This window comes from Triticum urartu, chromosome 1A (genome assembly GCF_056163025.1).
Source record: "Triticum urartu cultivar PI428250 chromosome 1A, HENAU_Tu73, whole genome shotgun sequence".
Lineage (NCBI taxonomy): Eukaryota > Viridiplantae > Streptophyta > Magnoliopsida > Poales > Poaceae > Triticum > Triticum urartu.
Window position 1 is genome coordinate 187,035,937 of NC_141873.1, and position 25,719 is coordinate 187,061,655.

General features: G+C 44.0%; 1 protein-coding gene across 2 annotated transcripts; it reads right to left on the reverse strand.

Annotated features, from left to right (window-relative positions):
- Positions 1 to 677: 677 nt before the first annotated feature.
- On the reverse strand, positions 678 to 25,257 carry ALA3 (aminophospholipid ATPase 3). Of its 2 annotated transcripts, none has more exons than XM_087517047.1 (27): positions 24,682 to 25,257; positions 23,340 to 23,405; positions 19,331 to 19,392; positions 19,065 to 19,146; positions 18,857 to 18,967; positions 18,626 to 18,703; positions 18,414 to 18,510; positions 18,153 to 18,259; positions 9,918 to 9,983; positions 9,708 to 9,829; positions 7,956 to 8,040; positions 7,801 to 7,878; positions 7,610 to 7,726; positions 7,018 to 7,173; positions 6,809 to 6,913; positions 6,444 to 6,586; positions 6,086 to 6,187; positions 5,875 to 5,938; positions 5,579 to 5,791; positions 4,104 to 4,269; positions 3,879 to 3,958; positions 2,910 to 3,149; positions 2,304 to 2,525; positions 2,055 to 2,222; positions 1,613 to 1,975; positions 1,402 to 1,508; positions 678 to 1,282 (listed from the first exon to the last, which is right to left on the reverse strand). In XM_087517047.1, the coding sequence occupies exons 1-27, from the start codon at positions 25,228 to 25,230 to the stop codon at positions 970 to 972; spliced, it is 4,062 nt and encodes a 1,353-aa protein (XP_087373173.1). In that variant the 5' UTR covers positions 25,231 to 25,257; the 3' UTR covers positions 678 to 969. The 2 variants fall into 2 exon arrangements, with proteins under 2 accessions (XP_087373173.1, XP_087373179.1); XM_087517053.1 differs by having other exon boundaries at positions 19,331 to 19,387; positions 24,682 to 25,255.
- Positions 25,258 to 25,719: the final 462 nt, after the last annotated feature.

Consider the following 25,719-nt stretch of genomic DNA (forward strand, 5'->3'; position numbering starts at 1 on the left):
CCAAAGGAACCTAGGGCCAGCCAGGAACATCAGCGGCGGAGGGGAAAACCCTATATATCGAGTTGGAACCTTGGCTTTACAGCCTTACAAGTTGGAAGAAAGTAAGAAAGTAAAATGGAGGCAAGGGATCATTGTAATCCTTGCCGGAAAGTGAACAGCGACTCGCACGTCAGGGGTAGCCGTCCGATGCGGGATGGACGCGATCCAGGGCCTTCCTTCACAAGAAGCGGTACGGGAGATTCAAATATAACTGAAATCATTGTGCATTCTTTAGTTGGGTCCTGACACCCCTCTCTGTCGGGCATGGAGATGAGGAGAAACATGTCGGCGAGCAGCTCGTCTCCCTCTCTATGAGGACGACGAGGGGAAAGAAATGCCACAACGATGGTGTGGATAAGGCAACACGGTTGAGTTGTCATGAAGGTGCTTTCGTTCAGACTCGTCCTACACCAAACGATCGAAAAACATGACTTGGCAACCCGATGTGCTTCAAAATCCACGCAAATGATTTGACGTCAACCGACACGATCTGCCCGAATCCTAAAATCCTGATGTGTGGCACTTATCATTTGGTGCTAGGACGTTGCTCGACAGAAAGAAGAGTGTTTGCACGTTGAGAGTCGGGGAGCAATCTATGCGATCAATCGGACGGCCGGAACACAACGGCACTTCATTCATTCTGTAACAAAGGAAGATTTCATTACAAAGACAAGACAAATTTCAGTAACATCCAATTCTGTAAAAGTCACAAAGAATTTTGCTAACTGCATTTCCCAGTTTCCACTTTGTTTAACCAAGTGCATGCCTACCTGATTCTTCAGCCAACAGGATCAATGGCCACCTACTAACATCGCCAGCATAGCATATTGGGTGACAAACAATATAAAAGGCTACAAGGCTACTTATACACAATCATGTGGTCTGCGGCAAAAGAACATGATGTACAAAACTTTTTACACGAATCCAGGATTAGGATCTTCCTGTTCGTTGTGGCTGCTGCCGCTGCTGCTTCATGCTGGCTCTCCTTGCCACATCCCATGGCTTGTGAGGCACACAGACACCTTGCTGTGATGCAAAAAATGACTCATAGCCTGGGGAGTCGAAAGCAAAACCAGTGTGCTTGGAGTTCTCTCGGGGGAGCATGGAAATCGCATAGCTTCTTGCTTCTTCAGGGCTCAAATGGCTCCTCTCTGGAAGACGTATCATGCTGTATTCATGGGGGTCATCCTTGTGTATCTCTTGAACAACTTGGTAGTCATAGGGGAATAGCCATCGCTGAAGCCTGGAAAACCAACAGAGTATCAGAGACAGCAGACGGTTGATTCAGTATGTAAACTGACAGGAATCAAAACCAGATGACAATAACATATAATTGTGCAAAAGGAAAAGGTGGTATCTTACGATAGATATAGGAAGTCACCAAAGAGAGCGATGACCGGAACAAGAATTAGTGTCAAGTAGAAGAAAAAAGTACTCATCAGAACATAAATCACAAAGTATACATTTTCCTGCAGAAGGAACACAGCATGAAGTTATGCATTTGTAGAAAGAAATGATTATTAGGCCCTAATGGTCATCAGCAGAGAGATAGATTAGTGCATAATTCACCAACCTGTCTGTCAAATGATGTCATTATGGCCGAGTATATAAAAATAAACAGAAACCAGGCCGCTATACTGCCGGCTACACTGAAATAATGCCATCTCGTAATAGAGTTGCATGACATGAGCAGGCGGAGGTTCACAGTAACCACAACACAAGTAAAGGCCATCGTGCTAACATCCCATTGACCAAGAATCTTGCCAGATGAGCCATGACCATGCTGACTTGCAGCTGCAGTGAAGTAATAAAACACTATTGACTGGTAGAAGGCAAAGAAACCCCACACCGCTATCACTTTCCACTTGAAGAATGTATTCCTAATTCCTTCCTGGTAAAGTTGTGGGTATTTCTTTGATAGAGATGCACTCACATCCTGAAAGGGTTCAATTACGTGAATGCCGCAAACAGCATCATTCAAGAACTTAATGTAAAATGAATACAGGCAGCTATACCTTATCAAATAATCCAACCATAATTACGGGCAGCGCTGTGAAAATGACATTATACAGCGACTGGAACCAGTCATCATAAAACCGCTGACCAGAAAAGCCAGTTTGGAAAGTGAACCAGAACTGAGTTAGTGTAAATGTCAGATTCTTGTAGAAGAAGTATGTGATAACCTGAAACAGCAAGTGACCACATTAAGTTTCATAAACTATAAATATATGGAAAGCTACAAGCTAACGAAACCATAAGCATACCTTGCACAATCTCAAGTATGACCACCGTCCATGTACAAGAAGTAAATCAGTAAGATAACGAAATTGAGCGATGGCAAAATCACTAGCCATAACTGCTTGCATTCCTTCTTGTCCACTAATGCCAATCCCAACATGAGCGGCTTGAATCATGCTTACATCATTAGCACCATCGCCAATGCTGAGAGTTATCTTACGAGCACCCTTCCTAACTAAGCTAGTAACCTACAAAATGTGTGCGTCAACATTGGTATTTTGGCATCATTTTGACCAAACAGGTCACGCAAGGAAAAAAACGCACAAACCAGAGATTTTGATATTACTTGGAATGGGTAACGACAAGTAAGCACATATAAGAATTGGTTTCTGAGATCAAAACTGGAATAGCAAATGCAACCAATGTACACTGATTAATAACGAATCACATGCACAAACTCTTATTGTGAAGGTACAATATTGGTTATTGCCTTTACAATGTAATAATCTCCCCATATGAGTCCTAGACTAAAAAACTCACATATCCACAAATCAAGGATGGCATGCTGTTACTACTTCCCTGGGTAAAACGCAAGGCATGCATAAACACTAACATCAAGAAATGAAATTTACCTGTGCCTTTTGCAGTGGAGAAACTCGACAACATACAACTGAGTGACAAATTAAACTCAAACCAAGAAGATTCACACGCAGAGCTGGGTCTAGAGCATACATCAAGCATCTTCCATCAATAATGAAAGCCAACTTTCGTTCCGGTGTGTTACTTAGGGAACGGTGGGCTTCCTCGAGGTAACTTCTTAGACTCTGTTTTACCGACTCTTTGATAACTCGCGCAATTTCCACAGGGTCACCCTGAAAATGGCCGGAACATTATATATGGAAAGGAAGGTCCATAACAAAGATTACGCCACAAGTCAAAAAGTTGGTTTAATACAATCAGATACAATTGTATTGCTGATTATGCTTTAACCAAAGTACAAAGAACAAAAAAGACATACCAAGGCGCATATAAACATGGCAGAGAGGCTAAAGCAACACAACCCACATAAGAGGTAAGACAATTAAAAATATTTTATGCTGTTAGATACTCCCTCCGTCCCATAATATAAGACATTATTACATCCAATATGTGAGCATACTGGATGTAATAAGATCTTATATTATGGGACAGAGGGAGTATATAAGAATAAAGACTAAATCTCAGCCAAAATAAATCCCTTAATACCCCCACCAATCAAAATACCAAGGAAAATGTGAGTTCTACTCACAAGAACCCAATTGAGCTATTCCCTGATCTAAATGATACTCCCTCAATAACTGTCATTGATTTAGTACAACTTACGAAATCAGCGACACATATTTTGGGACGGACGGAGTATGATTTTAGCAGTCTTCACTCGTATATCCATTTAAATCCTATAGAAGATAATACACCCTCTGTTCCTAAATATAATACGTTTATGCACTTCAATTTCAACTGCCAAAACGTCTTATATTTAGAAACAGAGGTAGTGTGTGTTAAGGCTTGATTGCCTCTGACAGAATATCATTTCACAGTGCAATTCTATATGGTTATCTTACCCTGTCCTCAGCCTCTCTAATTGTGTCTGTCTCTGAACTGATGATGAACTGTTTTGTGTCGTTGTTCACCAGGCTGCATGCTGCAGAGCAAATAAATAACCAACTGAAAAACTTCAGCAGCTTCTCTATATCAGGTGGGTGGGAGGGTGGGTGGGTGTGGCGGGGGGAGCTTTTACCCTTCAAGGAAGAAACAAGCAAAACAATACTACACAATTAAAACCTCACCGTATGCTATATTAATTGCTGTTTCCATTTTATCTCCAGTTAGCACCCAAATTTTTATGCCAGCTGCAGAAAGAGTTTCGATGCAGGCTGGCACCCCTTCTTGCAGTTTGTCTTCAATAGCAGTGCAACCTATCAATATAAGGTCCTTCTCAATCAATTCAGCCACCTGGAAGAAAAATGAGAAGAAAATTATATCACATTATGGCCCAGCAAAAGCAGAAAAGATTAACTTCAAATGCTTTTTACAACTCACTGTCCTTAATAATATGACAGAATACACAGACAGTGGCATTCTTGTGATGATTTTCAATAAACACTTAATGTTTTAGAGAGAAGGACCAGTCTATTTTGTTCATGATCCTCTTTCCTACCTTGGTACATATACATCGAATTAACTGGATACAGATATTTTTTTCTAAATTATGTATAAATATGTATAAAGTACTAATATTCAATGGCAAGGTAAGATTACAAATTAGCAACAAAAATTATTAAACAACTACTCACTACACAGGCAATAAGACTCGTCTAGTTTTTGTCTTTTGGAGAGAAAAGAAACACCCATTAAAAAAATCACTCCTTCTGTCCCTTAAGTAAAGGTTGTCATGGCATACTCGGATTCATGCAGTCCACCGTTTAAAACATTGACCATCAATATATAGGTTAGTATATTGAAATAGGACTAGCAAAGTGCCTGTGTGTTACAACGGACCCAAAAGAGACAGCTACATGTTTGCAGGCTTGAAAAGAAATCACCCAATGTCTGTTCCTCTTATCTGTTTGGATGACATGGGGGACAGATGGGGCTAGCCTAGAGAGACTAAGGGGTTTTCTGCAAATGTGGAGTACCTTGCATGCTTTAGATGTATATCGAATGGTCAGAAATGACGATGGATGGCAGGCACACCATCATCCCCAACTGGGTCTTTTATAGGAGTAGAGAGACGTGCAACAATGGCACTGATTTGGTTTTAAAACAATCTGTTTAAAAACATCTTCTGCTACTACACTATTATAGAAATCACAGAAAGAGTTTTGCATTTGAAAATGAAAATTCAAAAATGACCTATTTGTCAAGTAATTTCAATAATTAAACTGATAGCAAAAGAAATTTAACTTTTGATTATACGAAATGCCCAGATCTAATAAATCCGAAATGAGGCTTCCAATATATGACAAAATGCAGAGCTACAGAGAATGTTCCTATATAACAATTATTTCTAAACCACATTACATTTTTTATACATAAACTGCGAAGTGATCACAGGAAATTAATCACATGCCCAGCAGCGCATACAAGACTCAAGTCCGGGAATGGATGACAGTAAACCAAGAAGTCAGGCAAGCGACAGAAGGGATTGGAGAGGCTGTAACAGAACTTCAAATCACAAGGACCGCAATTCAGCACATATACTCAATAAAAGAAGATATAATATCAATACTAGTAAAATATTCAGAAAGATAGTGATGCATGCCTCATCAAGCTTCTTATCACGGTCACGTAAAGAAGATTTAGCTTGCACGAACTTCTCATTCCAGCTTTTGTATTGGTCCATGCTGAGATCTCGATAAGCAAGGCAAAGTGTACGCAAGCCAGCAGATCCAAATTGCTCTAGATGTTCTCTGCTTGTCTTTTTAATGTCATAATTTCCATCAGCTAAACGTTCATAGATAACATTATCAGCACCCTATGACACAAAAGTTGTGGTACAAGGTTAGTGCAACGATCTGAAAAATGTAAGCTATATCAAGTGTTTGTTTCTTATATTACCTTGCAGTAGAGAACAAGTTTTCCATTTGGAAAGCGGCAAACCACAGATTGGCGCTTCCTTGTACTGTAAGTGCAGCAAAGTGTCAGATCAAAAGAAAAGGGCAGCAAAGTGTGAAGCGCAAATCCTTTGCGTTTTCTCGAAAAAAAAAGTGTGAAGTGCAGAATAATGATTTAATCTATCAAATTTCAGCCGGAAACAAATAAAGCAGACCTGTTAAATTCCAAAACATTCAGAATTTCATAGGCAACGTCTTGCATACTACCCATCCTATCAACATGTGATTCACGAACCATTACTGTGGTCGGTGTACGTCTGCAAAAGAGGCATAAAAGGTCACCGTCCAGGCATTGCCATTCACAAACAAAAGTATTTTAGCTCAACATTTTGGTGCGAAATGGTAGATACACGTTTTAGTGCATTTGTTCACTCATTTCAGTCCATATTAAAATATCCAAAACATCTTATATTTGTGAACGGAGGGAATAACAGAGTACAGAGTCTTCCTATATATCCTGTTTGGAACAAAACCACAAGAGCAATCTAAAACTACATCTAAGGTAAGACTTGCCTATAAAAAAAGAAACCAAAATTCTTTGCTGCAGCCACAAGTGCGGCCTCATCAGGAGAGGCAGCTTGATAAGTGATCTTTTCCGGTGTCTCCTCGCCCTCAGGAAGAACTGTATGACAGATTGCCAGGCATCTGAAGAATTCCTAAAGAGACATAAGAGAAAATAAGGAATGGCTGTTTAGCAATTCACACAATAAAAAGGGAAATCATTAAAAAGGGAACATATGTTTTAAATAATTTTTATATTACAGAAATAGCTCACGGTATGTCAATCAGATTAAAGAAGATTATGACCGAAATGAAACCAAAGTTACTGATGGAAGAAAAGAGTAAAAACTAATTCGCAGGTAGTCCAATGTATCTACCATGCAGGCCTCAGGATTAGGTTCATTTCTCCATGCACCACGCATTATTCTAGTGTCGTCGAAGTTGAATCCTTTCTCATGAACTGCAGTGGCTGATCTTTTATCCTAATAAAAGTAAGTAGGCCAAACATAAGGGCAGCTGTGCATCAATTTTTTCATCACAAATACCACACTTTAACAGCTTAAGTAGCAAGGAAGATACTCGAGACCTCATCATCATCAATTCTGACTCCGGCTCGCTCAGCTCCTCCCTTCTCAATCTCTGTAATGCCAGTTCCATATATTTCCCCACCAATTGAACATTTAAAGAATTCCATCAAGTTTCTTGTAAGTGTTCCAGTTTTGTCAGAAAATATATACTCAACCTGAACCATTAATGGTGAAAGAGACAAGGTGGGAAGAAATGTCAGAAATGTAAAATTTATTTGCAAGTGCTAAATCTACTGAAATACCACTAAGCATTTAGTTCAACCATGTTGAGTTATCAGACAGCAAAGAACCCGTCCGTCTGACCTAACCAGCCCCAGGGTCCAGTGGGGCCCAGCTGGGCTCTTTGCCGTCTGCCTTTGGGACCTTTGCCGTGACCTTTGCCGTCCGCTGCGGACGGCAAAGAACTGGCGCATGGCAAAGTATATGTTTGCCATCAGCTGGTTCTTTGCCGTCTGCGTTCTGATAGCTGACGGCAAAGAACTGGCTGATGGCAAATTCCCTGATTCCAGTAGTGAATAGCCAATCTAGAAAGAATAAATTCATCTTGGACAAAATGAAACCATTGAAACATTTTTGGTAAGGGGATATTACCTGCCCAAGCTCCTCATTCAGATTAGAAGTACGGGCCAAAGCTGGGGTGTTGCTCTCAGCATGATACATATTCAGATCATTGTTAATAAACTGTGCGCACTGAATGAATTTGATCATCTGCATATCAAAGGTAATATAAGGTCTGAACGTCCGATAACAGGATGCACTACATGAGATCGAGGACAATATACCTCAATGGACACGTAAAGAGATATAGGGATGATCGTTGAGTATAGAGTTATTAGAGTAAACATGGTTAAAATGGTCACCTGCAGTAGAAGTGCAATTGTATGATATAATCATGCTTGGGGCAAACTATTTGAAAACATAACAAAATAGTACATACCACAAGTCTGTTCTTGGGATTAAACTGGTCCTCAACACGCCCACGCAATCCAAGATAGAAGTATTTCTCATTAATGAACACACCACTGTTGATAAAAGCCAAATATAAGGTCTATCAGTAGAGTAATATAATTATTTTTTAGACAAAATGCAAACAGAACATGCACATCATTGCACTAAGATAAACCAGTCATAGTTACAAGGCAACCAAAAGCAATGATTGGTAATCCATAAATAAACTGTACATCTGCATTATTCTTGTGACATTCCGGCTTAATAGGAATGATAGACTACTCATATCAACAAGGTGCACCTTCTTTCCCGGGAGCCCATCCGAAAGGAACCTCAAAGTTAAGCGTGTTTGGCTTGGAGCAATTTGAGGACAGGTGAACGACTAGGAAGTTGATCCTGGGTGCACACGAGTGAGGACAAAGTGCACATGAAAGACTAGTGTTGGTCTGTGGGGCCAGTCTAGATCCTAGATGGTAGCAGGAACCAGTGGATTCGGCCAGGTCATTACAATTCTTTTACAATTTTACCATGTGATGATTATAACTTTGATTGTTAACCTGCTAACCTTCAAAGAAATCTATATGCTGAAAAGAGCTTTTCCCATTCTGTCCATTAAAAAAAAGAGTTCATTCTGTTTGTCCACCCCAAAATCAGGATGCAAGTGGGACGTGTTGTGGACTGCTCACGGTCACTGGCTCTTACCTGGAAAAGTTATATGGCCAACATGGCAGATTACCAAGCTTTTATGCGGGCCCGTGGGAGCCGAAAGCCCGCATATGCTCTGAATTTCAATTAACTTAGTTTGCGACTGAGGTGATGCCCTGCCTCACCACAGCACATGAAGACTTGACTTGCCGATTGCTTTCCGACGAGGGCAACTTGATATACGAAGCTAGCTAAACATGGGGCGTCGACTGATCGGTTATTTTCTCTGGACAACACTTGTTGCCGTGAGCGCCCTGTACAAAGTTGGTCGATTCTCCTGAACGATCCAGTTCTGGTATTGCTCCAGACTACATGCAGTAACTAGTGAGAAATAGATCATAGATGGTTAGATCGACTGTGAGCTAGCTTGTGCAGTGGCAAGTTGCAACCAGAAGTCTGAGGCCAACACCGCATGCAAGGAGGATATGACCGTGTGTCTCTTTTGTTATTATGTGGCCTTGCTGCAGATCAAGCAGGTTGACCACGAAAGGCCGCTACAGTTTGCAAGATGATAGCAACTGCCGCAAGAGTTGTGGGGCGGGTAAGAGGGCTTGCAGACAATCCCTTTCAATAAAATGAAGTCATGTGTTTATTATCTGTAACCCTCTATGCCACACAAAACCACAAAAAAGAACTAAAACAACTAACAGACTCCAACACGTACACACACAGACTCCAACAGACTCTGTCATAATTTTTGAAACCATATTTAGAAATTGTTCTCTATGGCCAACTAAGAAGCTCAAAAAAAAAAATGCAAGTGCAAGCCTGCAGAACATATACCTAAGCGGTATTGCTAATTTAAGAATGTACTCCCTCCGTTCCTAAATATAAGTCTTTTTAGAGATTTCAATGCGGACTACATACGGATGTATATAGACATACTTTAGAGTGTAGATTCACTCATTTTGCTCCGTATGTAGTCTGTAGTGGAATCTCTAGAAAGACTTATATTTAGAAACGGAGGGAGTACATGTAAACAAATTGTACAGAATAGACATGTCAAAAAAATTAAGTGAATCGAGAAAAAGCTTACCTTCCAATAGCACCAATGACACACATCGTAAAGAGGGTCGCAAATAGAGCTAGAATAAGCTTGTCTAGCTTTTTCTCCAATGTGCTTCTTTTAGAAGGAACATTCATTGAGTTCATCATAACCTGCAATAGTGTTCCGCTGCAGTAAATAAGAAAACCAGAAACAAATCACAACAAGTTGAATACATAGGAAACACAAAATAGCCCATACTTTCGTCTCGTGGCCCGTGAATATAACAACCGCAACAATGTACTCGGTATTACGAAGGCTGCATCCCTGCAGAAAAAAGGTAGTGTGAAGTTATGGTCTATTGCAAAGGCACAAACATTCAGTCTGATGAAAGTAAACACTGAAAAGAAGAAAAATATCAAAGCATCTCCTAACCCAGGAGGCATGGTTTTCGAGTCGCGACTCGGACTCATCCAAGTCGCTCTGGGGTAGCGACTCGGAAAAAGTCGAGCCTGCAGTTGCGACTAGTCGTGACTCGAGTCGACACTAAGTTGAGTCGACATTATTTTGCAACTCATCGACTAGTCGACGACTAGTCGCGCGACTCGAAATCCATGCCAGGAGGTGCATAAAAGTTGGTTAGAAGGGAGAATTCATGTCACAAGCATCCAATGTAGTCTAGCCCTTCAGTGCAAGCACCTTCACATGGGTGCTAAAAAACTCGCAAAAGCCCATACATCTAAGCAGCTTCCACCTTGGAGCATTGCAGGTCTACTATCTCTGCTCGTAACTCAAAATTCAAAAAAAAAAACTTCTCAAAGTGTTGGAAATATAACATTTGGCCATAAGATTTCTATATACTTGTAACAAACACTAGCTTATTTCTTGTACAATTTCTGGAAACTGGTTAAACCAGTAGCTGCTTGTCCAACATTTGAGACTGGCGAAGAAGTGGGAAGTTTTCTGTGAGATGGTTGAAATTTTTGAACTTATCTAACTAAATACTTGTATCATCGGCTCGTCGCTATTCTCGTTTGCGAAAGCTATAATAACGTTACAGAATTATTTTTTTACTGATGATGTCATCCAAATATGCCCAACAAAAGATGTTTCATGCTTGTGGTTAAAGTGAGAAGGATGTGAGTGAAGGCATTGATAGTGACATTGTTTTTGACGATATTTATAACTTGTAAACAACTTGGCAAGTGTATAATCTTGTAAACAAATATAGAAGGTCCATTTGGATAAGGGGCCTTCAATTGGAAGGCTTTGGTAACTAAATACCTATAAACTTTCCAAGTTAAAAATCTCATCCAAACAAACCCAAGAGGGAAATTCTGAATCATGCTACTCAAAAGTTGGTAAGTTTGAAAAATGCTATCATGTCTAACTGACATGTAAGACCCAACGATTACGAGTCGAACGACTAGTTGAGACTAGTCGCTCGACTAGTCTACGAGTCGCAAAGTGGCTGCCGACTCATTTGCTTGTATAGACTAAAAATACAAGTCGAGCTATGGATCGACTAGTCTAGACTAGTCGACGTGTTCGAGTCGAGCGATTCAAAAAACTGCAGTAGTATAAATAAGTTGGCTCATCCCGCGGGAGACCTAATTTCTTTCCGCTCCTCACCTGGACGCGCCGCCGGCTGCTAGACGCACCCGTCGAGCCCTCCTCATGCCGCCGGCCGCTGGACGCGCGCCGCATATCTGAAGCTCCACCGTCGCCGGCTCCTCACCTGGACATGCCGCCGGCTGCTGGAGGCACGCTCCTCCTGCTCCTTCGTCTCGCGCCCCTCCTCGCGCCGCCGGCCCCTCATGCTCTTTCTCCTCTTCAGGCAGGTGAGCCTCAGTGTCTCCCTTCTCCTCTTTCTTCTTGGCTTGCTGCTGGTGTTGCTCTGCCTCGCTGCTGGACTGCTGGTGCTGCTCTGCTCGCAGCTAGACTGCTGGTGCTGCTCTGCTTGCTGCTGGTTGCTGGTGCTGCTCTGCTCGTAGCTAGACCGAGTGTTGTTATTGACTAGTCTAGACTCCACTTTGCTTGTTTCAATTTCCAGGTCCTGAGGTCTGAGATAGTCTACAACACCGGAGATATCTCAAGCAGTGTGTTCGGCAGCAGCTGCAGCTCAAGCAGATGAGCATTACGATCCATCGAAGGATCCTGCAAGGAAGCCACATAGGAGCAAGGACCCAGCATGGAAATATGCCTTTTGGCCTGATCTGCAGGACAAATTGACACTCCAGTGTGTTTTGTGTGGCAAAAACATCACTTCTGGAGTGCTAAGGATGAAGAAGCACCTTGGTGGGGGTTACACAGAGGTGAGAATGTGTCTAAAAGCAACCGATGAGATCAGGAAAGAGATGCATTTGTACATGAAGACCAACTCAACCAAGTTCAAAGCCATGCAACTTGATGGGGATGAAGTTGAAGCAACTGATGGAGATGGGGGAGAGGAGGTAGAAGCAAGTTCAAGGGCGTCGAACAGCACCGCAGCCTCCGCGAAAAGGAAGTCTTCTTTTATTGTGACAGCGCCGGTGGCGGCAAAGAGGAAAAGCAAGTCAATTGCAGATGAGGTTAGGAAGACACCAGAGGACATGGCTGCTGAGAGGCATAACACAAGAATGTCACACACCGGTGGCAAAGGGGATCAGAGAAGAGAGGTAGGTGAGAGGAGCACAGAGAGAGGTGAGGGACAGACCAAGAGGGTGAGGAGCCAGATCAACTTTCTTTCCGAGCCTACAGCCAACAGTAGCTTACAGATGTTTAAGTACACACGCCCCACGGGCCCTCCTGGATTACACGGCTCAAAGCCCACAGCCCAAGGCTCAAATGCAGCTACTGCACTACTCGTCACACTGCTTCAGGTTCAGTACTCTGAACATGATCAGTAGGTGTGACAAAGAAGCACTCAGTTAAAAATCAAGGACTATGGAACAAAGACAAAAGAACAAAAAGATGTTGTAGATGGTCATGTAGCTGACTTTCTCTATGAGAATTGCCTTCCACTCTATTATCAATTCGAGAAGTTGGGAGATCCTATTGGAGTCTATAGGACAGTATGGATCAGATTATATCACACCTTCTTACCATGATGTGAAGGTACCATTACTTGAGAAGGCAAAGCTCGGGACTGACACTTTGAAGGCCAAGCATCAATTGGCATGGAAGGAGTATGGTTGCACTCTCATGTCCGACGGTTGGACAGACATGAGTGGGCACACTTGATCAATTTTCTCGCCAATAGTCCTGAAGGTACATTCTTCTTAGGGACAGCCAATGTTTCTTCTGAGTCTGTTACTGCTGAATTGGTAGCAAAATTATTGAGTGAACAGATTGAGGCAATTGGGCCTGAATTGGTAATCCAGGTCGTTAGCGACAATGGCTCCAACTACAAGGCAGCCGGGAGACTTCTAATGGATAAGTATCGATCTTTGTATTGGACACCTTGTGCTGCTCACTGTTTGGATGTTATGCTAGAGGACATTGGGAAGATAAGAGAGTTCAGTGATTGCATTGTTAAAGCAAAGAAAACAACCAGATTTATTTATGCCCATGGTAGGATTCTTGATCAAATGAGAACCTTGAATGGCAAGAGAGATCTTGTAAGGCATGGAGCAACTCGTTTTGCAACCTCCTTCCTCACATTGGCCAGCATGTGGAAACAACGCCAACATTTGAAAGCACTATTTGTTAGCATAGTTCAAAAAAGCGCTAGGCGTAAATTGTGCGTTTTGCCACCGCCTTGCGCTTTACTGACCAAAGCGTATGCTTATGCGCAATTATGCGCAGATTAAGCGTAGTTATGCGTAATGCGTTTTGCCAACGCCTAGAACCTAGGCGTGCTTAAGCGCTCGCTTAGGCGCGCCTTTTTAAACTATGTTTGTTAGCACAAAATGGCATGCAAACAAGTTGAAGCTCACCCCACCAGGGAAGATGGCTGAAAATACCGTGCTCACTGTGACGTTTTGGCAATCTGTGGAGAACTGCATGAGAGCTTGGCAACCCATTCTTGTTGCTTTGAGGATTGTTGATGGTGATGACAGTCCAGCAATGCCCGAAATTCGGGCAGCCATGGATGTTGCAAAGACACATAACGGATGCATTGTCACAAAGGCCAGGCCTACAAAGTCAAGTGCTAGCAATTGTTGACAGGAGGTGGGATAACCAGATGGAGCAAAAGCTACATGGGGCTGCAATGTTTTTGAACCCCAGCAAGTTCTTTAAAATGAAGGAGACTAACAAAAGACTAGCTGCACGGCTGCGTTCAATGTTCAATGATGTGCTATGGAAGATGGTGACCGATGATGAACTACAATCCAAGATAAGTAAATTGGCTGATGATTATGAGCGGACGGAGGGTGAATGTTTCACCAAGCAAATGGCAATTAAAGACTGCAAGAAAAAGAGTCCTCGTAAGTATCTATGTTGTTGCAGCTTGGAGCTTATCTTCTTGACTCTATGTTTCAACTTCTACTTGCTTGTTTCAACTCCTACTTGCTAATTTTTGTAGTACTTTGGTGGAATGCATATGGTGGCCTTGCTTATGACCTCCAATCTTTTGCAAATCGGATCATTAGTCTATGTTGTTCATCGTCTCGCTGTGAGCGCAATTGGAGTGCATTTTCTCATGCAAGTAACTAGCAATTGGATGGTTTGATAGATAATTGCAGGCTATAGCAGCTTCTCACAAAAGGATTTGCTTGCAGATCTTTACCTAATATTAAAGGAGGGAAGCTTTCATAGTTCTCCATACGTCATCCTTTTATATCTATTGGTTTTATGTTAACTATAAAGATTGACGGCTAAGATTTAAAGTATAAATTTGATAAAAATTACTCACCAATGCCATCCATTAGTAGGAGAAAAAAAATTCTTGCCCGTCGTAGTTTTCTCAGTTCCCCGGTCCAATTCCTTGACTACCAAAACGCAGCAGCATGGTGTTTTTTCAACTACGACGACGTATACATCTGTGACCTTGCCGTGCACGTATAGGCGTTTGTCCGTGTTCGTATCTTAGTTGTTACCGAGTAGAATTAGCATTGGCTAGCTAGCTAATATATATACGTATGTACCCCAGCCAGCTGTAACTGGAATCGTGAGCAATAAAGAAAATCAAGAGGAACGTCAGATTTCTGTGGCTATCGATCGATCCTTGTGTTGTGCGTGCGTCTTTCCAGCCAAAAAAATTGGCTGCTGTGCACCGATCAAGTTGGTTAGCTAGGTTCTCTGCATACACATCTGCCCGATATACCGCGCAAGCTTCATACGTACTACATAGTCAACCAGGAGAGATCGAGCCAGCTTCCGGCAGGAACCAAGCAGCCAGTGTCGCTTCGCTTTGTCGTCGTTCATTGCCCATCGTCGGAAATTTCTCGACGGCACAGTTTGGGCTAACATGGTGGCTGCCGGCGGACTAGCACCCCGGAGCTCCGTTGAGTCGATGACAAGCACGGGCCACTCCCAGCCAAGGATCCAACAACCCAGCAAACTCGATCCGCGACCGACACAATCCATGAGCATAGCCGCTGCAAAGTCCAAGTAGCTCTCGGTAATATGCCTGAACCTTACAATTCGAGGTTGGCGATGAAGTGGGTAACGAGGGTGTTGAACTTCGGGCCGGTGTACAGCGTCCGTGATACGACGCCTTTGACTTTTCGCCTCACTGCACGACATGATCCAACCCAACCACAGCGCGGGTGTCAGGAACCTCCTTAGGAAGAGGCGCCTGGTCGCCGCTCCTCCCAACGTAGCATGCTATGCCACACGGAGGCCTCACACCAACGACAACACGGAAAAACGGCACCAGGTTCATTCGCCACTACGGCAATGCCCTCAGGTCTGGCTCTCGGCACCTAGCGCCATCCCGCGATGAGTGGCAGAGGCGACGGAGCACAACCAGTGTCATGGTGTCTCCCCTGCTCACGAACACTTTCGTGCCAACCTCCCTAGGAAGAGGCGCCTGGTCGCCGCTCCTCCCAACGTAGCCTGCTGTGCCACACAGAGGTCTCACACCAACAACACGGCAAAACGGCGCCAGGTTCATTCGCCACTACAGCAATGCCCTCAGGTCTGGCTCTCGGCACCTAGCGCCATCCCGTGATGAGTGGCAGAGGCAACGAAGCACAACCAGTGTCATGGTGTCTCCCCTGCTCACGTACACTTTCGTGCTAGTGGCGGTGATTCTTCTTTTTTCTGTATTATAGTTAAGTCCATAATTAACAATCAAACCATCAGGTTCTGTATGCAATATCTCCGTAATCCCGCAATGAGTGGCAGAGGCAACGAAGCACAACCAGTGTCATGGTGTCTCCCCTGCTCACGAACACTTTCGTGCTAGCGGCAGTGATTCTTCTTTTTTCTGTATTATAGTTAAGTCCATAATTAACAATCAAACCATCAGGTTCTGTATGCAATATCTCCTGGAATACAACGCAGACGCCTGCATTATGTTCGTCGAAGTGCTTCTGTAGGCACAAGCGTGATTACTTTCGTGCTATTCAGTTTCAAAAGCATACAATAGTCTGTGGTCCGTAATTGTACAGTAGTTGCTGATTAGTTGTAAAAAGCATAAAATTGTGCGATATAATGAGAGAGCATCACTTCTGCGGGAGGGCCCAGCAATCGAGCGCGCAAACCACAGCACAAGTTGAGCAAAGCACTTCGTGTGCTTTGATTTGAGCCTTCAGGTTTTGAACCATGAAACTGAAAGTATATAGAATATATATTTGTTAATCTGTAAACATACATTGTCTGGTTTGTCTCATGAAAAAAATAAAGATGTATGATTTTCCAATATGGATGTGAACTTATTCTTTTTAACACGGATGCAATATTAATCTTGATGTCAATTTGCAATTTTGTGATCCAATAGATTTTTGCATACACTGGAGGTTAATCCATATATGTGAACTATTTGTTGGACATCTATCTATGTAAACTTAGAGATATCGTATTGAGATGATCTAGAACTCTTTCGCAAATAAGAAGAAGAGATGATCTAGAACTGCCCTTACTGACCGTGTAGATCAATATTAGTTTGCTTGTTCTTTGATTTTTGTGTCCCCTTTTTTACCTAAAAGGGACGATTTTTCTTATTAAGTATAACAATTAATAACTACTATTAGTTGGGTTTCGCAACACCATACATGATGGATGAGGTTTGTCCTTATAGCAAGAGCGTATTTAAGAAGAAGAAAAGTTATAACTATAAAAAAGAGTAGACAATGCATTCCGATATAGAGTTTAACATGCATGTTACCGTTGCAACGCACGGGCTCTTTTGCTAGTCCATACCAAAGGAAGAAACCGTTTGGAGTATAAGAGATTGAACAAGCTAGTATATGTCTCATACAACCGGCAAATGACAACTAGGTTTGAAAAGTTACGCGAGCAAGGTTCCAAAGGAAAGAGGGCTAATGCACTTATCCTAGAAGAATTTCAATGGGAGATAATGAATGGGTTGATGTTACTGCTGAATTGGTTCATCAAAATGACGCTATGGACGATGACAATCCACTACTTTGGTACCATGTTGATCAGGCCGTTGGTGCGACCGATGGTCTAAGTGGACGCCATCTTCCAAGGAGGGCTCGTGGTGATTTAAGTGAGTCTAGTCCTCCCGCTGGCTCTAATATCTTTTACACTCGAAGGACAAGTGTGGTTGTCCATGATGAAGACTTGCGGGCTGAATTGGAAGCTGAAGATATTGATAGTGACATGGAGACCAATGGTGAAGACAATGATGGCCCTACACGAGTGAATGATATAGACCCTGATTTTCAGCTGGATGTAGATCTGGATTGATTTGAGGGCTAAGGCTACAAGATTTCTTTTGCTGGACTGGACTTGTTGCTTGTGGTGTTGTTGAACCTTTCTTTTGTAATTCACACCTTGATGTTGGACTACATGTTGAACCTTACGTTGGTCTTGTGAAGTTGTCACACTAAGGTGTTCTGCTATGTTTGCAATTGCATATGGCTTATGGAGTTCTGAACTTGCTTTTTATGCTAGTGCTGCTGTGCTGGACTGTTGTTTGATAGTGCATATTTGATTGGTTTTATCTTTTGTAGACTGTTGTTGCTGGTTTGTGGAGAAGCAGAGGCCCTGGCCATTGGATATTGCGATTTGGCACAGCCTCAGGTTCTTCATCCACTTCCCATGCATTCATTTGTATTGTATACTGTACTTGTATACTTATATAGTGTAATACTACATACTACTACTAGGTATTAGTAGTTATGTACTGTAAGTTCAGTGCTACAGTACCATGTCGACTAGTCACGACTAGTCTATGAGTCTCAACCTTGGAACGACTCGACGACTCTTCGACTCGTAAACGTTGGTAAGACCTGGACCCACCTGTCTTTTTCTCGAGCAACAGGACCCACATGTTATTCTAACAGTTAGTCGCATTTTTCATGATGCCAACTTCACAGTGGAATGGTTCCAATTTTCTCAATAAGAAACGAGAAAAGAAAACACAGCATGAACAGAACTTACCCTTAGAAGTATTTGGTTTGGTGAAATTGGTATAGTTTGCTTGTCCACAATAAGATTCCCGGTAAATGTGTAAAGCGAATTGTTTGGCTGTTCACACTGTATTTCACCTGTAAGTCATAAGCAAAACAGAGAATGTGAATGTGAAGTTCAGAGAAGGTAGAATGATTATGCGAAGTTCAGAGGAAGTACAAAGCTTCCTTAATTCAACCAACTATGGAACAGAATGTCCTCGAAATGAAACAAAAGAAATACATGAATAACCTTTGAATTCCAAAGCCTTTTCAGGAAGAACATAGTCCCAAGTTTTCTCCAAAGCCTTCCTTATTTTCAGGTTGGTTTCCCCATCAAGATTTGCTGTCTAAAATAAATAAAAATATATAAAACACATCAATTAGAAGAAAGTTATCTCTGAAGTTCAATTAATACTTCCAATTTGAGCAAAAAAATGGAACATGTAAGAATGAATTATTAACCTCTATGTAGCAGACACCATCAGCATTCGTACTCGATAGGAAGAGCAAATCAGCAGGGAAATAACTGTCTTGCTTGATCTGCTCTAAAAAGTGCCCATCACTATTAGTTTTTTCTTTATGCATTTCAAGCTCAAGATTGAACTAAAGACACGACAAAAGATCAAGTGTATTAATTTTAGAAAGCAACAGACCAATTGATCAATATGCAATAAGAAAGATTTGAGACATTACCCTCACAATATCTCCAACCTGCAGTCTTTTCCATGGACTACTTTCCCATTTTTGACCTTGCAATACATCGACATGTGCATTATTAATTGACATATCATTCTGGAAACGTTTCTGTATTAAGGACAGGAAACAAACAAAAGGGAAAGGCATCAGATATCCTCATTACGATAGCACAATAAAATAGTGTAGCAGCTGGCAATATACTAACCCAGTCCTCAAAAGCTTCCTTGATGAGTGACACCAAAAGTACTAGACTAAGGGGAACCACGTTGGTGACAGGGTGGACTGGACTGCAAAAGTACAAGCAAGTATGATCTTAAGATTGTTAGAAGTAAAGCTAAAGGGAAGTAAAGGGTGATTGAATCATGGGCTTGTTATGCTCAGAAGTTTGAAGTTGCAACTACATAATTCCGATTCCATAGGTACACACACACACACACACACACACACACACACACACACAAACACAGATACCTAATTGGTGTAGTCGACAAGATTGAAATCATGAGGAAGTAAAGATTTGCCACCCGCCTGAACTGTCAAAGCAGAAAAGAAAAGAAAAATGAATTACAAAAGGTTCCTAGGTCATATTGCTATCGAATAATACAATAACACTTAAATCGACGTTGCAGCTGTCACTGCAAAGCTGTTTTGTTCAGTATGGAAACACGCATTGTATTTATAACAAGCATTACTTGATACAATAATGATAGCGTATAAAGCTCATTGCAATAGTGCAATATTACAATACCCCTTACCTAATGACGAACTATCAGACTGTCAGAATTATGTTGTCAAAATACAGCTTACTATGTGTGACAAGATGATGGACCTCAATGCATTGTCAAATACCAAACTCATATGATCTAACAGTCCATGCAACAATGTCGACGGATTTTACATCGGGTCGTGACAGCGGTACTAGAGGGAGTAGCTTATAAGCAAAGAGAGTTCAAGAAAAAGATGCTTGTGCAAAAGATACATTGTATAAGAATCGTTTGCTTGCAAACGTAGGTTGCTGCCAAGCTTTGCGAATCTTGCCCTACAAGTGCCAAGTTGCATCTCTTCTTGAGTTTGTGCAACACGAGCTTCGTCTTTGTTAGGCCAATTTTGTACTTTCTTGGTTGCACAAGCCCCAATATCTTTGTGTGTGGGTTTCTCTTTTTACCTCCCCATCCTTACTTTTGTGATCCCTTGTATAGCATTTGAGTTCAATTTGGTTCACTTCCAACTTCTACATATCTAGAACTTCAAATTGCTTGAACCGTGCCACTTAACACTCCAAGCCATCTGGCTGGCACAGTTGCTCGGCAACCCAAACAGGAAGAGAGATGACACTGTCAAGCTGAAGATAGACAGCAAGTCTGCGCTGGCACTCAGCAGAGCCCAGTTTTCCACGAGCAGGGCAAGGAAAGGATATTGATGCCCGGTATCATTTCATCTTTGAATGCTTGGAAGCATCCCTGCTGATTCCGTTGCCACCAAGGACCAGCTCGCAGACATCCTAACAAAGGCATTAGGGCGAGTTCATTTCCATAAGTTCAGCACAAGGATTGGAATGGTCAAGATCAGTGCCAAGTAGACACACGAGGTTTAGGAGGGACTGCTGTTGTAATCCTTGTGCCATTTGTCTTTATTAACTAGTATTAGTATAGGTCGACTAAGCTTCCTTTGTAAGGTGTATGCAGGCAGACATCTAGGGTGTGTTTGGATGGTTGCCAATACCCACCCTACCAGTTATTTGGACATGACCAAAGTTTTGATGCTTGTTTGGATGGTTGCCGATATATTGGATTGCCCATGACTATTTGGCAACTCTAGTTCGACTTTTTAGCAATTGTTGGCCAATTCATGGCCAAGCAAAAACTTGACCAAAATATTGGCTAGTAAATACATTTGGTAGGGTGAATTTGGGCTCAAGCCTACCATTAGTCAATTTGAATTTCGCCTCTACTGCATCTACAAGAGCTACATTGTCTGTTTGGTTTAACAACAGACTTGCCATAAACCATATATAGACCTCAGCACAGCAAATACAAGCAACAGCTTCAGAAATAATATTATTCTGTGCTAGGCCCCAGCTCATCTTTGCTTCTCTACTTCAGCCTGCTTCTAACAGTGTTTGGCAATCCCTCCGAGCAGATAGCAAACCTCCGCAAGAGCTCCGCCACAGCCCTCAATTGCGTTCATGAGCACACTGAGGAAATTTCCCGGTTCGGTTACCAGATTGCTAAACTCCCGCTGACGTATATGGGCCCTGACGGCAAGGTTTTTGAGTCGCCGACTAATCGCCGAGTGGTCGCGGCGTGGCTGGCTCGCGCAGGCGACTTGACTCAGGGAGTGAGTCGCGCGACTCGCTGGCTCGCCGGCGACTTGGCGCGATTAGTCGGCGGCTACTAGCCGCCGGTCGCGCGGCTTGCTTCGCGCGCGGGCCACCTGCCAGAATTTTTGTGGGGGGGATAAATAGAGAGAGAGGACCGCACGGGTTACAGAGAGACAGAGAGAGAGGGAAAGGGAGGGAACCGCGCGGGCCACTCCAGATCGGCGACCGCCGGCCACGCGCCCCTCCAGATCCGCCGGTGACGCGCGCACCCACCAGCCTCCTCTGCCGGTGACGCGCGCCCCCACCAGCCTCCTCCGCCTCGGCCTCCATCTTCTCCTGCGCCAGCAAACCCTAGCAGGTATGGCCGTATGGCTCGTCGCCCCCTCTGCCTCTCTCTGCTCTGCTGCTGTGTGCTCTGCTGCTGCTGTGGGGACTGGGGAAGGAGAAGGACCGAAGGAAAGAGAGGCAGAGAGCACGGGGTGGGCTCTATATGTGGTCTGCTGTTAGATGTATATCAGTATAGGCTGCTGCTGTGTGCTCTGGTGCTCTATATTAGTATATGGCGACTTGGGGCGACTATTCAAGCCGAGTCACTGAGTCAAGCCAGCAAGCCACTAGTCGCAACCTCGGCGACTTGGCTTGACTCGGCGACTCAAAAACCCTGCCTGACGGTCATATGCACAACTTATAGACAGTTGCAGGCTTGCAGCCTCCCATCGAACGCACCGCCAACAGGCTGCCACGCTTGTTCAGTCTGTGTTGACCTCTATTCCAATCCATCAGTTGTTGGCTCTCACCCCTCCAAGAAAGATCATCAAGCAGTGCGAAAAGAATCGTCATGCGCAAGGACGCCAATGGTGGCAATTGTGTGGTGAATCAGAGTCACGCCTGTCATCCACTTGAGCTTGACGGCCTTGGACTCCTCCACCTGGACGCACGGGCATGGCGCTGAGTCTTCGGTGGCTTTGGTACAGCAAAACCGACCCATCCGAGCCCTAGTTTGGGCTCGACCTCCAAGCCTTGACCCCTGAGCATGCCCTATTCCGCACCTTCACTTTCACTAAGCTTGGCAATGGGCAATCCTGCTGCTTTCGGTCTGATCTTTTGCTCGGCGATTGTGTTGTGGTTGAAATTGCGCCTGCATCCTCACCAACGCCCCTAAGCGTCGACAGAAAGTACACACGTTGCCCAAGGGCTTGAGAATGGGGCCTGGATCGGCAACATCCTCGGCAGCCTTTCGTTGCCGAACCTTCAGCAGTTCGTGCTGCTCTGGTGGGCAGTGGCTGCAGCCAAACTTTCTGATGAACCTGGCTGCCTTGTCTGGAAATGGATGGTGTCCAGGTCTACTTTGCCCGTTCAGGCTACAGGGCGACCTTCCATGATTTAGTCAACTGCCATGCCTGGAAGCTCACCTGGAAGACTTGGCTCCGTGTAAGGTGAAGTTTTTCTTCTAGCTGGCTGGTCTGGATCGTTCTTGAACAGTGCAGCGCCTAGCTTATCGTGAGCTGCCACGCAACCCCCCTGCATGTTATGTGGCCAAACCTTGTTGACCATGCAGCACCTTCTGCTTGACTGCCCGTTTGCCAGGGTCGTTTGGCGTGAGGTCTCCCCTGGATCTATGCCACCATCAGTGGCCCCGTCACTGGCAAGTCACTCGTCGTCAGGTGGCTGCCGACCAAGCAGAGAACTCCTCCAAAGCAGTGCAAGGGCCTCGCAAGCACCACGCCTCTCACGTCCTAAATGATCTAGAAGCGCACAGGAACGCCTGCACCTTCGACAGCACGCAACCAGACTCTCACGCCATTCGCAACATGATCCTTGATGAGGGTCATGCACGGGTTCGAACGGGCACCATCGGGCACCATCAGGCAAGTTGCCTGCAGGAATGAGGGTTGGGGTGTTCATTTATTTCCCCGTGCGGTCTCTCTTCTGCATTTCTATTCCGATTTTGCTGTGCCGACTCACGTTTGTAAATAACCTTTACTCCTACCTATTCAATACATCGGGACACAAAGCTTTTGCTTTTTCTCAAAAAAACAAGATAATAGTTTCGTGTTGCTTCAAGGCAAAAAAACAAAGGCCAAATTCACTTTAAAAGATGACAAGTTTATAGGGTTTGCCCACAGAATATGTAACAAACAAAAAACAACGTATCAATACCTGTTCAAACAATCCTTTAGGTAGAAATGTCAATACGCTGTACTTTGTAGTCGATACAGAATTTCCCTGGAAATGATGAACAAGAATGTTGAAGAAATAAGGTATGAATTATTAGAAAAAGAACAAGGTGGGACTCTGACATTAGAATTACAATACTGATGATTTGATACGCTACACACGGCAGACTGTGAAACTAAACAAAAAGAGTCATGGTCAAACAAACTAGAAGATGTAAAATGAGAAGTGATATAGCTTGATCTTCACAGTATCGATCCCGAATATATTCATTTGTTTACACTAGCATGTACGGGAAAGGTGGGATGTCAGTGAAAATTTACGAGAATGCACGAGAATGTTAAAGAAATATAAGATACGGATTATTAGAAAAACCAAGGTGGGGCTCTAGCATTAGAATTAGAAAAGTGATGATTTGATATGCTACACGCGGCAGACTGTCAAACTAAACAGAAAGAGTTGATTGCATGGTCAAACAAACTAGAAGCTGTTGATAAAATGATAAGTGATATAGCTTGACCTTCACAGTATCGATCCAGAATATATTCATTTGTTTACACTAGCATATTACGGGAAAGGTGGAGTGTCAGTGAAAATTTATGAATGCATCTACTTACAATACTGGGGCAGTTTTGCGGGGATCAGATAAATTACGGTTAAGATAATAAAATAATGGCAAGTGGCAAGTGGCAAGTAACAGTGTTTCCCATTATTTTGTGGCATAAAATGGAGTATTACAATTAGACCAACAGCATTATCATGGAAAGCTAACATGGCAATGAATGACGTGGAGAGCGACCATTCCCCTTACAAGTAAATAGGTTGCTTCAGCTTGCAGCCATCAAGAGGTGAGTTGGCTGCCCTGAGCCCCTGACTGGAAACAAGTTCAGCAATCGACACAGCAAGCATCACGCAGAGGTGCGGTTAAGTGGATGGATGTATAGAATAGTCCAGCCTATTCATCTGAGCTCTTCAAGCCTAAACGCCAGTAGCATCTAGTATGTTTGTATTGCTGCCATAGCAATCTAAGTGACTAGTAATTCAAACAATCAGACAGGCTCTGATCCACCCAATTGCCTCACAGTTGACTAGAAATGCAGCACTCGAGGACAAACAGACCCTAAGTGACTTTCTCATGGAATAATCAGTATTAATGACTGTAAACCGAAACAAACTGCACTGCTCTACTAGCTCACTGTACCAAATGGATATCTCCAACCCAACCGACCGAACACGGAACACACAGGTGGTAACGAGATCTAGGCACATAGAGCCCTACGCTTCGAGACGAATCAACCGAATTAGAGGGGGAAAGTCGGGCATGTACCTTGTATGCGACGGGCGCGTTGGCCTCGCGGTCGTTGCAGTAGATGGTGCGCACGGTGGGCGCCTGCGGTTGGGGCTGCCGCCGGAGGCTGGCGCCTCCGCCGCCGAGCCGAGCCGTCCTGGACGACTCCGCGCGTCCGGGCTGAGAAGGCCCCGCCCGCGGCGAAGGCTCGCCGCCCAGCCGTGCAGTGGCCACCCGCACCATCTCCTTTATCCGCGAGCTCATCCTGCCCTCTGCGGCGCCAGACCAGGCGCTGGAGGAACCCGCGGGAGATCTCGGGAAACCTCCCGGTGGACCACGGGCGAGATCGAGGGCCAAATCTGGCCGGATTTGCGCGGTCTTTTCTCTGGATTTTGGGTTTCTCCGTAAGGAGGGGATTCGATTTGGATCGCGCGATCCCGTATGTGCGCGCTTTTTTCCTCTGTATCTCTCTTCCCTTTTTTTTGGCCTTGTTCTCTTCCTCCCTCCGACCTCCGGGTAGAAGAGACGACGGGAGAGGAGGAGACGAGGTCGCAAGGAGGGTCGTTTGAGCTTCTGAGACTTGTGCATAAAAGCGTCTCCAGCCGGCGCGGAAAAAATCGCCGGCCGAGTGCTCTCAGATCTTTTTCATCAGTTTAGGCCGAAATTACAACCGACGAAGCCAAGCGGAACCCAACGCATCGAGGGCCGCCTTGAAGCACCAGTGAAAATGAAAATGTGCGTGAACCCGCACTGTCAGCGACACCGGACGATTTTTCTGCCGTTTTCCGCTTTTTCCTTCCTTTTCCTCCCCACCACCCCAATCCCCCATCTCCCCTGCAGCTCCCGCCATTCTTTACCAGATCCGCTCGCCATGCCACCGAAGAAGTATGTGTCCCCTCGCCTAGCCAAAGTCGAGGAAGCCGAGGGCTCCGATGCCAAGGCCCCAGGCTTAACGGACGCCCAGTGGAAGGCCGACGTTGATCGTCGGGCGGCAATCACCAATGATCGGCGAAACAGGCTCAACATGAAGAAGGCCAGGAATGCGACGGAGGAGCAGGAGGAGGCGTCTCGCGCGGG

What these genes read in the sequence shown, in the direction of transcription:
- ALA3 (XM_087517047.1), bottom strand. Translation starts at nt 25,230, where the DNA reads ATGCACAAGTCTCAGAAGCTCAAACGACCCTCCTTGCGACCTCGTCTC. An exon ending in CTCTTTACGTGTCCATTGAG is followed by an intron (nt 7,727 to 7,800) that starts GTATATTGTCCT and finishes TTTGATATGCAG; the next exon opens with ATGATCAAATTCATTCAGTG. An exon ending in TTAGAGAGGCTGAGGACAGG is followed by an intron (nt 3,150 to 3,878) that starts GTAAGATAACCA and finishes GGCCATTTTCAG; the next exon opens with GGTGACCCTGTGGAAATTGC.